Genomic DNA, 14,190 nt, shown 5'->3' with positions numbered 1-14,190 from the left:
GGCACACTGAGGGGCACATAGCGCCTTGTTTCTAAGGCAGCTCTTCAGTCTACTATCACGTGAGGAAATAACAGACACCATGGAATGTCTATGTAGAACAACACAGCTATAAATTATAGCGGAAACTATTTAGCCTCCATTTTGTTGAAGTTAAACAGGAGTCAGCGATGTTTAATTTACATACAATGATGACGCCCTCTAGTGTTCCATGGTGAGAATTGATTGGCTAGAGAACGCAGAGTCTAACGGAGTTGACCAATCACGTCATCAGCCGGTGGCGGGAATTTGAACTGGATGCTGGGCAGATCTGATGCTGTGCGACTGTGTGATGACGTCATGCTATAAGTGCGGCGAGAAGAAGCCTGTTCCTAGAAGTATGTGAGTGCGACATGTTACTTTACGGATAGTTTCTGTATTGACTGATTATCTCTGCTGAGTAGGAATTTTAGCACCCACTGCTGTTGTCTTCCCAGATTTCCCAAACTCCAGAATATTAGGGTTCCTGGGAAAGTGTGTGACACACCCTCCCCACGGAAATAGAAAGTGGTACATCCTTATGCCCAGTTCTCACATGTAGGAGTCCAACTGAGTTTTTCCTCATATTTTATGGATGATTTTTCATCTACCCAGAAATTTCCCCCCATTCATGTGAATAGTGTTACACATATTTTGTTTATTGTATGTAACCCCCAAATGTAAAGCACCATGGAATTAATGGTGCTATATAAATAAACAATAATAATAATAAAAAGACCTTGTTCTCATGCATGGGATGTGACTTTAGACATGGCGGTATATTCACGTGTCCTGATGTGAAGAGGAATTTGAGGTGTTCTTCCATCTCACAGTCCTCTAGAAATCGGCCCAAATCTGCCCTCAGCCTGAGATTGCTGGACTTTTCAATCGCTGCAGAAAATGTAGAGCAAAACCTCACACTAAATTATCCTCAAAGTGTATAAGGCAGTGATGGCGAAATGTTTGGGGACCGAGTGCCCAAACTGCAAACCAAAACCCAATACATTTTCATGGAGTGCCAACACGGCAATTTAACCTTAAAGAGGACCTTTCATCAGATCGGGCACATGGAGTTCTATATACTGCTGGAAAGCTGACAGTGCGCTGAATTCAGTGCACTATTGGCTTTCCCGATCTGTGCCCGGTGTAAAGCGCTATCAGTCCCGGATACCGTAGGGCTTTATAGTCAGAAGGGCGTTTCTGACAGTTAGCCAGGGATGCCCTTCTGCCCAGCAGCGCCTATCGCGCTGTACAGTATGAGCGGGGAGCAATTCCCCCTCCCTCTGCTCACAGTGCTCGTCCATAGAGGAGTATTATCAGGAGGGGAGGGGGCGTTCCTCTCCGCTGACACAGCCTGCTGGGCAGAAGGGTGTTCCTGGCTAACTATCAGAAACGCCCTTCTGACTGTAAAGCGCTACGGTACCGGGACTGATAGCGCTTCACCCGGGGCACAAATCGGGAAAGCCGACAGCAGTATATAAAACTGCATGTGCCCGATCTGATGAAAGGTCCTCTTTAAAACTCTGTGGATCCACAATTACGGACCCACAAACTACAGTCGTGTGACTGGGGCTTTACAGAGCTTGTACTGAATGGTAACGGTCTCTGTATTTGGTACTTGAACAATTAATGTTCACTACTTACATCGCACAGGATCTGTTTTATAGTGACCGTACAATGTTCTTACAGCCTGTACTAATATCATGTCTGCTATAAGACAGATACTGTGTGATATAAATAGTGAGGGAACCCCACACAGTACAATCTGCCCCGCAGTGGCCCCCACACAGAACGATCTGCCCTGCAGTGGCCCCCACACAGGATTATACCCGTATACTTCACAGTAGTCCCATTCCCCACACAGCATAAAATGGTCCACAGTAGCCCCATCCCCAGACCGTACACACACATACACAATATACTTACCTGAAGAGCAAACGGGTATCCTCTCTCCTGTTCGCTGTACGTACTGATAACTTATGTCATCACGCTTGCGCCAGTGCAAAGGTCATACTCTGTAGTCAGTATAGGCCTCGCGTAATGCTCGGCCTACACTGACAGCTTTCAGCTGGATGTGCCGGCAGAGGGAGCTCTGTGTGCCCTCTCTGGCACGCGTGCCATAGGTTCGCCATCACTGGCATAAGGTACAGAAATCTGAGGCTTAGGCTACATGCACACGACCGTAGTAGTTTTGTTGTCTGCAAATACTGATCAGCAATCCGCACATATACATGTTAGATATACAGTATATGTGTTTACATTGCATCAGTATGTCATCAACAATCACGGATCTTGTATGATTCCCTACACTGGTCTGTACTACAAATATAGGATATGCTTCATAATTTACAGATCCTTTCTACGGGCCAGACAAAAATTACGAACATATGTATAGTCTATGGGGTCCGTGGGTTTCCTTAGATAACAGGTTTTTTTATGCGTACAGGTTTCTGTTTGGTGGGTTTCCAAGCGGACTCCCTGAACGAAAACCCGAATACAGATGTGAACCAGGCCTTAGGCAGGGCTGTGGAGTCTGTAATGCCAACCCGCTGACTCCTATTTTTTTCACAGTCCGACTCCTGACATCTATGGTCAATCGGAAGCTGGAACTATCCTAAAATTCACTAAAAAGCTAGTGAGTGAACTCCTATGTAAGTAAATATGCAACACACTATATCTAATTGTACAATATTAAGAACTGTATAATTTAATTAAAAATAACTGAAGACTTTATTTTGAAGCCACTACCGTAACTTTTTTCTTACTCCACCCAAAAATGTTTCTGACTCTGGAGACCTGCTATTAGGACATTGGGATTTCATGTGCTATAACTTGATTTCCATACACACAGCATCACTATGGATGTAAGGACAGTCTTCATTTTGACTCCTAATGCAGTGCACAAAACAAAGACGGGTTGTGGGTTACTGAGATACAAGTGAAGTTTAGTATCCATTATGCATTTGGTTCCTCAGTGGCAGAACATACACACACATTTGAAAGCAGTGTGCATACAGTCTGGAGAATAACATATGTAACCTGCAAACTAACTTATAGCAGCCAAACCAGAGACGCCCATCTTTAAACTGCACAACTGCATGGTTTTTGCTTCCTGAAGGCTTGGTTTGTATGTACTTTTGCCATCTACTCTTGCCGATGTGCATTTTTTTTCTTGGTTGTTTGAGCAGGGATTGGTGGGTTGTATAAGAAGTCAATAACTACATACAGTGGGGCAAAAAAGTATTTAGTCAGTCACCGATAGTGCAAGTTCCACCACTTAAAAAGATGAGAGGCGTCTGTAATTTACATCATAGGTAGACCTCAACTATGAGAGACAAAATGAGAAAACAAATCCAGAAAATCACATTTGTCAGAATTTATTTGCAAATTATGGTGGAAAATAAGTATTTGGTCAGTAACAAAATTTCATCTCAATACTTTGTTATATATCCTTTGTTGGCAATGACAGAGGTCAAACGTTTTCTGTAAGTCTTCACAAGGTTGGCACTCACTGTTGTTGGTATGTTGGCCCATTCCTCCATGCAGATCTCCTCTAGAGCAGTGATGTTTTGGGGCTGTCGCTTGGCAACACGGACTTTCAACTCCCTCCAAAGGTTTTCTATAGGGTTGAGATCTGGAGACTGGCTAGGCCACTCCAGGACCTTGAAATGCTTCTTACAAAGCCACTCCTTCGTTGCCCTGGCGGTGTACTTTGGATCATTGTCATGTTGAAAGACCCAGCCACGTTTCATCTTCAATGCCCTTGCTGATGGAAGGAGGTTTTCACTCAAAATCTCACGATACATGGCCCCATTCATTCTTTCATGTACCCGGATCAGTCGTCCTGGCCCCTTTACAGAGAAACAGCCCCAAAGCATGATGTTTCCACCCCCATGCTTTACAGTAGGTATGGTGTTTGATGGATGCAACTCAGTATTCTTTTTCCTCCAAACACGAAAAGTTGTGTTTCTACCACACAGTTCCAGTTTGGTTTCATCAGACCATAGGACATTCTCCCAATACTCTTCTGGATCATCCAAATGCTCTCTAGCAAACTTCAGACGGGCCCGGATATGTACTGGCTTAAGCAGTGGGACACGTCTGGCACTGCAGGATCTGAGTCCCTGGCGGGGTAGTGTGTTACTGATGGTAGGCTTTGTTACATTGGTCCCAGTTCTCTGCAGTTCATTCACTAGGTCCCCCCGCGTGGTTCTGGGATTTTTGCTCACCGTTCTTGTGATCATTTTGACCCCACGGGGTGAGATTTTGCGTGGAGACCCAGATCGAGGGAGATTATCAGTGGTCTTGTATGTCTTCCATTTTCTAATTATTGCTCCCACAGTTGATTTCTTCAATCCAAGCTGGTTGCCTATTGCAGATTCAGTCTTCCCAGCCTGGTGCAGGGCTACAATTTTGTTTCTGGTGTCCTTTGACAGCTCTTTGGTCTTCACCATAGTGGAGTTTGGAGTCTGACTGTTTGAGGGTGTGCACAGGTGTCTTTTTATACTGATAACAAGTTTAAACAGGTGCCATTACTACAGGTAATGAGTGGAGGAAAGAGGAGACTCTTAAAGAAGAAGTTACAGGTCTGTGAGAGCCAGAAATCTTGATTGCTTGTAGGTGACCAAATACTTATTTTCCACCATAATTTGAAAATAAATTCTTACAAAATAAGACGATGTGATTTTCTGGATTTGTTTTCTCATTTTGTCTCTCATAGTTGAGGTCTACCTATGATGTAAATTACAGACGCCTCTCATCTTTTTAAGTGGTGGAACTTGCACTATTGGTGACTGACTAAATACTTTTTTGCCCCACTGTATGTTAGGACCATTTCCCTGTGTCAAGCCAAATCCGCAAACTCTGAAGAATTTATTAACAATGATGTTTCCTATGTCAGATTTAATCAATTCCTTGCTAGTGCCAGATGCGCCAGAATTAAAGAGGCCCTGGGCCACAGAGTGAAAAACATCATAGCGGGGCGGATATTGGTCTGTACTCCTTCTATGTCAGTTTTCTGGCATAGAGATGTAAGTAATTTCTCTTCTATGAATATAACCCTGTAAGTACTGAACACAAGGTAAATATAGCACTAGCGTTTTGAATATTTGGCTACTGGGTGCTTTACACCATGGAGCTCTGTGGGGAAGATTTATAAAGACTTGCATTTTCAATGCCATTCTTCATATCTCCAGTGCCAGCGGAGGGTGTGCCTTATTACAAAGCACACCTCCAAATATATCAGGTGCTCTGAATTCATTGCAAGAGCATCTTTCTAATACTATATAACATACTCTTTGTTAGAGGATATGAAAAGTCCTCTTTAAAGGGAATATCAGTGTCACATTTCTGGGGGTCCAGCTTTAAGCAGAACTGGAGACTAAAAGTCCCAGCACTCTATTCACTGCTGTTGGACTTTCAGGACTGAAATCTCTAGAAGCCCCATTGAAGTACATGGAGTGCTTTTGCCACAAGTACAATGGCCTTTCATTCACAAGGAAGACACTCAGTAAAAGTAAATAAGAGCAGAAGTGACAGGGACGTTTCCAGGAAAGGGACGCCCAACCTCACAAAATCAGGGAATGGTCCGAGACAATTAACACAGCAATACACCAAAAAGAGAAAAAGGATTGATAGACAAAACCAGAGTGCCAGCAGCGGCAGGAAACACAACAAGCCTCAACCTTCTGAAACCACAATCTCAAGGAGCTAAACAACCAAATAGACAAGGAAGAGGAGTCTAAGATTTTTTTTTCTCCACAGATTTGATGAGATGACGCTGTAGTAATACTGTATATGTTCAGCTCCTTAGTATACTATGAACCTACCTCCAGTATTTCAGAGGTTGCATTTCTGAAACGGTGTTTAGTCCATTTTTTTCCACACACATGCATTTCAGAAGAAGAAAATTGACCATATAATATATTTTTCCATTACAGATGGATTACTGCACTGATAAAATAAGTGTATGGGCAAAATTTTAAATATATGTATATAAAACAAATGCATGACATCCTGATCTCTACATAAATAAATTAAATCCTGAAAACTGGTCCAGAATACCTCTTTACTACCACTTTGTAAAAGGTCATTTTAATATCCGGATTATACTATGCTAGAATGGCTGTAAGTAGGGCTGGGTGATTATGACTAGAGATGAGCGAGTACTATTCGAAATGGTAGTTTTGAATAGCACGCTCCCATATGAATGAATGGACGCAGCCGGCACTCGGCCGGCCGCTTACCCCCTGCGCGCTGGCCGCTCTCATTCACTCCTATGGGAGCGTGCTATTCAAAACTACCGTTTCAAATAGTACTTGCTCATCTCTAATTATGACTTAAATAAAAATCGTGATTAATAGGGGATTTTAGCGCGATAACAATTGATGACGATTATTTAGGTCATGCCCCTTTTAAACCATACCCCCATTTACAGTATGAATGTAGTGTTGAGCAAAATCTTGCAAGTTTCGTTGGTGACTTTGTATGGACCAAATACTATCTCTTCAGACCCCCAGGGAGATTATCAAACAAAAAAAAAATAATGTTGCTTTTTTATGCTCCAGCGAAACTCCCTGCTGTCTTCGGCACTTCTGAAAGACATCTGGGACCACCGAGGCATGTGATTGTGAGTCAGCATCATGTGCCATTGTGACGCCGTGTGACCCACATGATTGCTGAGGCCTAATCACAGGCCTCAGCACTCCCTGATAACAGGGAGAAGCCTCAGAGCCCAGGAGAGGTGAGTAACACGGTTTATTATGTTTGATCATGTCCCCTGGGTCTCTGCAGTCTTAAGAGACCCCATAGTATAATAATAGTAGTTTTGTTTTGGATGTGTTTGGTCCAAACAAATAATAACTGACATAAACAAAATCTCGATAGTCATCCTGATTTTTTTTTTTTTTTTTCAGTTCTCTTTCAATTAATCGTCATCACTAGCTGTAAGTCCAAGAGATTTAATAGTGTATGCAGTCTGTATTGTGAAATTTGGTAACAGATCTTCTCTAAAAGAGGTTCTCCAATTTGGACAATCCATACTTGTTCGTGATCTCATGACATAAAGATGACCTCAGTTGTTCAGCTGCTGACTTCCAGAATGTCAGCTCTAATCTGTGTCATTAAGGGGAATATTAATCATGAAGGGGATTTTTAATATCTGTTACTCGAATTAACATAACCGTAATGTGCTTCAATTTCCAATGTGGAAAAATGTTAGGATTCTTTTTTTTTAACCTCTGTGAAGGTTTTAAAATAATAAACTACATACTCACTTCTTGGTTTGACTGTGAATACTGCAGAGAGTCTCCATTCGGGTCCATGCTCTGGTTGAACAGAACATTACTACTAAGCCACTGGTTGACTGTGTTGTTTACGTGTGGGCCAAACCTCAGGAATATTGGGGACCCCAACGAAGACTCTGTGCTAGATCCCCAACTAAATGGAGAGGTGAGTATGCAGAGTTTGTTGTGGTGTTTTTTTTTTTGTGTGTGTTTTTCTTTTTTTGTGCGGTTTTTTAAAGTGCAGGGTTTTGTTTTTTTTTGTTTTTTTTTCCTTGTGTATGGTGCTGTTGGGTGAACATTTTTGTATTATATTCACATATACTCTGCTCCCGTACCCCACAACAATAATCAGCTAGATCACGCTATTAATGCTCAAAGTAGGGCTGGGCAAATAATCAAAAAGTAGTCGAACTGACCGTCAATCTGGATAACAGTGTGATTTTGTGTACATTGGTTATTTGCAACCCATTGTCTGGAGTTTTGTTCAGAAGATTAATGATGTTTATTTAGGTCCTGCCTCTTTTAAACTACACCCTATTTTACAGTATGAATAAGTATTGGGCAAACCCCACAAAATTCTTCTTGCACGACCTGCGTGGTTTGTGTCCAACACATACCTAAAAAGGAGCGTCGCCTAAATAGTCACCATTAATCGTCATCAAGGTAAAATGCTCAATTAATTGCGATTTATTTATTACAATCTACCGTATATACTCGAGTATAAGCCGACCCGAATATAAGCCGAGGCCCCTAATTTTACCACAAAAAAAACTGGGAAAACTTATTGACTCGAGTATAAGCCAGGGGGGGGGGGGGGAATGCAGCAGCTACTAGAAAATTTCAAAAATGAAAATGGTCGGAGTTTTTGGTGCAGTAGCTGCTGGGGAAGGGGAGGGGGTGTTTTGGTTCTCTGTCTGCCCCTTCCCTAAGCTTGAGGACTGGGTTTTTTCCCCCCCACTTGGAATTCAGCCTGGCTGAATATAGGGTATCTGCAGTGCTCCAATTAACCCCTTCCCGATGGAACAGGAGCACTGCAGCTCCCCCATATTCAGTAGACCGGGCACTTTCAGACACAGGGATACCTAATGTGTATGTGTGTCACAGTCATATTCTACTTTTATAAGTATTCTAGGGAAAGGAAGGATTTAGAACTTCTATTCACTTTATTTTTTTGTTATATTTTTTTTAAAGCTTTTTTTTAACTATTTTATGGGAGATTCTATACATTACTATTGTTGCTGCTCATAGACCCCCCCCCCCCCCAAAAAAAAAAAAAGAAATTCTTTTTTTTTTCTTTTTTTTTTTTTGCTTGACTCGAGTATAAGCCGGGGGGGGGGCTTTTTCAGCACAAAAACTGTGCTATGAGTTTCCACAACATGGGATCTTAGCCCTAGGCAGAAAAATGCAGCAACACAATGAAAAGCACTGTGGGGCAAAAAACTAAACATGTTTTTTTGCTATGAGGAGAGCCTGAAAAAACAAAAATGTGTGCTACTTTTTAAATACAATTTTTGTATATATGATGGACAACTGACATATCTTATTTCTATTTAATAATTTTTTTTTAGAGATTATGAAGAGAAAATGGCTAGAAAAATTGAAGAAAGTTGAGGATCTGGCATCTCAGTATAAACGACATCCTCTTTGTTCAGCCTACAAACCAAAACTGTCTCGACCATGGCAGCCTTCTTCAGTCTGGAGACTGTTTCCTCGCCAAGCTGCAGCTTTCCAGTTTGCCAAAACTTGTAAGGAGGTGAGTTAATTCATTGATGTATTAATATGATTAAATAAGAATGCAGACTGTTCCTGCCCACTGAATTGTGACAGGGCCAGAAACCCACTCCGGCCTGAAGTGTAATGAGTGGTTCTGTGATTGTGTTATAGTGTGAATCATGGCGCAACAGCAAGAATACAGGACCGGATGAGACTGTGGCATTTCAGCCTGGCCCTGCCATTCTTGCTTAGCAGTGGCAAGGTAGCTAATCACAACTCAGTGGGGGGGAGCAGTCTGGAGCGCTAGAGATGTAGAGCTCCAGACTGCTTATTTGCTTAATTAAATTTATAAGGTCATCTGCAGCAGAGGGCCGGATTGGGAAATGAGAAAAGGTGACCCTAATCTATCAGCAGCGGGTTTACGTGAGTGTTCTCAACCTTTGGTTACATACTCCCTTTATAGGAGTGTCCCCATATCCCTCTCTCACCAGTTTGCCTTCTGCCTCTTCTTCTCACTTCCTGTATTCTTCAGCAAGCTGGTGCGTAGTTTCTGACTGATGGACAGAACTCTATGAAGTACCTCAGTAGATATAGGCATTTCCATTAACATGCAAGGTTATTTATTATTAGAAATGATCATTACCAGAAATGACAATTACAAACATCTGTAATGCCCATTTCTCAGGGAGACTTAAAGCACAGGGAGCATTGTGGCATTGGGGAGTTAGCGGCTGCCATACAGGCACACATCCCCAACACCCACAAGGGTCAGTTGTTTGTACGGGAAACCAATTTACCTATCAGTATATTTTTGCCATGTGGGAGGAAACTGGATTACCCAGAGGAAACTGTGCAAACACAGAGAGTATATACAATGGTACTTTCCTGCCTCCACCCACTTAACAATAATTGACCCCCTCCCCCCAGTATATACAGGCAGATAATACAGGTAATAATACATTTTATTTAGCTAACACAAAAATGTTCCGCAGCACTTTACAAGTTGTAGGCAGATACATTGTAACAAGTTGTGAGCAGTGATGAATCGGGCTAGTAAATATAGCAATGTTGTACAACTGTATACAAGAAGTTTTAGGAGCCCTCTTTATATTGTAAATGTAATCCATTGTTTGTCTACTGGTTGTGTAAACTGTTGTCTATAACTTGTTGGAGGGCAGATGTGATTTCTACCAACTTTTACAATCTGTGATTTACCTTCCATTAATAAATAATTGTATTCTGTTAAGGATGTTCACGTTTTCGCACTGGAGACTATTCTTGATGATACTGAGAGAAGGCTTTATCTGGTAACAACCTATGCAGAATTTTGGTTTTATTACATGTAAGTATTTTACATGTTTTACCCTGTTGTATGATTATTTTCAGGTGAGTAGTGTACAATGTATATACTCTGCTCACTGCCATCTTATACTTACTGTGAATTCTACAAATATTAGATATTATGCAGGAGTTTAGTGATCATATACCTGTCATGGAGCATAACCCAGGTCATTTTTAGCAGTAGGCAGAATTCATTCTTATGTCAAAGGCTTCAAAAAAGAAAAAAAAAATAGGTATGTTCTTAAGATTAACCATTTATTACACAACATACTGCTTCAAAACTAGGATCTGCATCCGCTGAGGTGTGGCACTGATACCATACTGCCCATGACAGAATATATGAGGATGAACTGCATTTATTCAGTTCCAAAGACAAGCATACACGCGTATCACATTGAAAGCAATAGGGGAAAAAAGCAGCCCATTCATTTCTATGGGGAGCGCACGTATGCCGGCTCCCATAGAAAGCAATGGGATCTGTTTTAACGCCGCTGATTCAGAACGTGTTACACTTTGTGTGAATTGAGAAGATTCACCGAGCAGACCCCCAGGATTAGATTCTCATTAGAGGAGTGTCTTTGCACATAGGAGCTTGTCAGCAGCAGTAGTAACATCCAATACCTCCAGGAGGTGAAATGAACACGAACAGAAACAGACCAATGGATGTGGAAAGAACTGCGCTTGCTCCAAATTCCATAAATTCAACACGATCTTTATTATAATTCCTAATACACGACGCAGCGGGCTGCGTTTCGGGGCTTCCCCTTTGTCAAGTGTATTACCACTGTACACACTTATCCTATTAGTAAAAAGATAAAACAAATGTTCCCTATGAGTATGTCTCCTTACTTTTGGATGTAACAATTACAATTACAAAGAATACATATAAATACATGATAATAAAAACATTGATTTCAATGTAAAAATACTAAAATTACACTTGAAATAAGAATCTAATATATATCCAATGGGGCTATGAATAGCATCATAATTATATTAAAACATATTAAGATAACACAAGAAAGGGTAAATGTCCAATGTCAATCCCAATGTGATTATGAATAGCATCCTAGTTGCAGTACAGACTGGCACAGTCTATAGTGTATGCAATTTGCTTTGATGGTTGCTGTTATAAAAAACCATACCTAAGTAGCCAAGGGAAAGATATTTCTTACCTCACAAATTGATGACTAACCGAGTGGGCTGTAAGCGTTAGCAGTGGCCGGGCGTGAAGAAGCAGAATGGTATGCTTTCGTTCTGAAGGTGCTTTAAATCAGTGAGAAGCGCGCGAAAATCCTGCGCATGCGTACTGACGGCTGTTGTGGAACCTATACATACATCTGTATACAAATGAGTTTGCCCGAGCTCTGAGGCAAAAAAAGGGGGGGGGGGGGGACAGATTGAGTCTATCCCGCTAGTTTGAGCCCCAGTAACCAGTATTCACACCACCGCATGCGATCCGAACGTTGGTGGCATCGGGCGGCGTGTGGAGGAATGATCGGGGATTTCCATAATTCACGGGATTCCCCGAAGTCTAAGCGCATGCGCACTTCAAACTAGAGGGATAACATTGACTCCGGCACTACCCGCTGAACTACGGATACTGCCGGAGATGCGCGCATGCGTGGTGCCAACTGTTGATGATCGTTATTTAACTCGCTACATCGACCGTCTGAGTTTGTTACGTTATAATTATTTTAGGAAAAGATAGATTGATTATGCTCTTCTGTATGTGCTTTCCTAGTCCCCTTTTATAACACTAGGAAAGCACATACAGAAGAGCATAATCAATCTATCTTTTCCTAAAATAATTATAACGTAACAAACTCAGACGGTCGATGTAGCGAGTTAAATAACGATCATCAACAGTTGGCACCACGCATGCGCGCATCTCCGGCAGTATCCGTAGTTCAGCGGGTAGTGCCGGAGTCAATGTTATCCCTCTAGTTTGAAGTGCGCATGCGCTTAGACTTCGGGGAATCCCGTGAATTACGGAAATCCCCGATCATTCCTCCACACGCCGCCCGATGCCACCAACGTTCGGATCGCATGCGGTGGTGCGAATACTGGTTACTGGGGCTCAAACTAGCGGGATAGACTCAATCTGTTCCCCCCCCCCCTTTTTTTTTGCCTCAGAGCTCGGGCAAACTCATTTGTATACAGATGTATGTATAGATTCCACAACAGCCGTCAGTACGCATGCGCAGGATTTTCGCGCGCTTCTCACTGATTTAAAGCACCTTCAGAACGAAAGCATACCATTCTGCTTCTTCACGCCCGGCCACTGCTAACGCTTACAGCCCACTCGGTTAGTCATCAATTTGTGAGGTAAGAAATATCTTTCCCTTGGCTACTTAGGTATGGTTTTTTATAACAGCAACCATCAAAGCAAATTGCATACACTATAGACTGTGCCAGTCTGTACTGCAACTAGGATGCTATTCATAATCACATTGGGATTGACATTGGACATTTACCCTTTCTTGTGTTATCTTAATATGTTTTAATATAATTATGATGCTATTCATAGCCCCATTGGATATATATTAGATTCTTATTTCAAGTGTAATTTTAGTATTTTTAGTATTTTTACATTGAAATCAATGTTTTTATTATCATGTATTTATATGTATTCTTTGTAATTGTAATTGTTACATCCAAAAGTAAGGAGACATACTCATAGGGAACATTTGTTTTATCTTTTTACTAATAGGATAAGTGTGTACAGTGGTAATACACTTGACAAAGGGGAAGCCCCGAAACGCAGCCCGCTGCGTCGTGTATTAGGAATTATAATAAAGATCGTGTTGAATTTATGGAATTTGGAGCAAGCGCAGTTCTTTCCACATCCATTGGTCTGTTTCTGTTCGTGTACACTTTGTGTGAAGGCACCCTTAGGAGAACCACATTGCTGTGAACTCATTATTGTAACAATTATTCTGGATAAATTGTGTGTTTTTATTGACCTGTTCCATTTGTGTTGCTTGCCACCATCAGAAAATATTATTAGCCCCTGGCAGAAGAAATAATATACTGGTATTCATCATGTACACTCAAAAGATTTGCATTGGCTGTAGATGCCTAGACAATAGCAGCTGTAGCACCTAATGTATTTTATGTAGGAAAGGAAGTAGACCGTTTTTGTATTCTGTAATCACTATATCATTCTGTTGGGTGCTTGTAGTAGGGTCCCAACCCATAGTATAATAGGTAAAAACTCCAGCACTCAATATTTTTATAAACATTTTAATAATTGACTTTTGCACGGAGTAGTAAACTTTTTGGCCTATGTCGGCCTTCATCAAACTCTGTTAAATAGGACAATATGTGTTGTGTGAGTATCATATAAAGCAAACTTTGTATAAATGTGACAAACAATGACCTAAAGATTATATTTAGAATATAGAATAAAATGCATTAATCAGGTAAAAACCATATTTGAGAATTGATCTTACAACGAGGTCAACTTCATGTATCAATCCTTCAAGTACAGACTAATATAATTCTTAACGTTAAGTCCATAGGTAATTTATGTATAGTTAGTAAACCTCATAAGGAATAGTTTGTGGACATGGAGTCCCTTCAACTCGCCTACAGCAACTGATGAGTTAGAATAAAGCCTTGTGTCGCATTTCCATTGATAAAGTCCAATATCTTAGAGAGATTTCCCAATAAACTATGTTCTTTGGAAAGGTAATATAAAAAAAAAAACTTGAGTCTTCAGTAGTTGATACCTTTTTTAATGGCTAACTATTAATGATGACAGATTACAACATTTCAAAGCTCCTCCGCTTCTTCAGATATATCTAAAAACAATTTCTGAAGGATGCATATTTAT

At 41.1% G+C, this 14,190-nt stretch overlaps 1 protein-coding gene across 2 annotated transcripts in view; it reads left to right on the top strand.

Moving 5' to 3' along the window:
* The first annotated feature begins 10 nt into the window (after positions 1-10).
* The window catches only part of PRIMPOL (primase and DNA directed polymerase), a 35,502-nt gene continuing 21,322 nt past the window's right edge, over positions 11-14,190 (top strand). The window contains exons 1-4 of one of the 2 annotated variants that reach the window (XM_075259130.1): positions 11-374; positions 2,462-2,666; positions 8,867-9,051; positions 10,259-10,353. In XM_075259130.1, coding sequence (XP_075115231.1) covers positions 8,872-9,051; positions 10,259-10,353 — 275 coding nt within the window. In that variant the 5' untranslated portion in view covers positions 11-374; positions 2,462-2,666; positions 8,867-8,871. Of the gene's footprint in view, positions 379-2,461; positions 2,667-8,866; positions 9,052-10,258; positions 10,354-14,190 lie in introns of both variants that reach the window. The other variant, XM_075259121.1, reaches the window with a different exon arrangement.

The sequence above is a fragment of the Leptodactylus fuscus genome, chromosome 1 (genome assembly GCF_031893055.1).
Source record: "Leptodactylus fuscus isolate aLepFus1 chromosome 1, aLepFus1.hap2, whole genome shotgun sequence".
Lineage (NCBI taxonomy): Eukaryota > Metazoa > Chordata > Amphibia > Anura > Leptodactylidae > Leptodactylus > Leptodactylus fuscus.
This window is presented reverse-complemented; position numbering and strand designations above follow the sequence as displayed.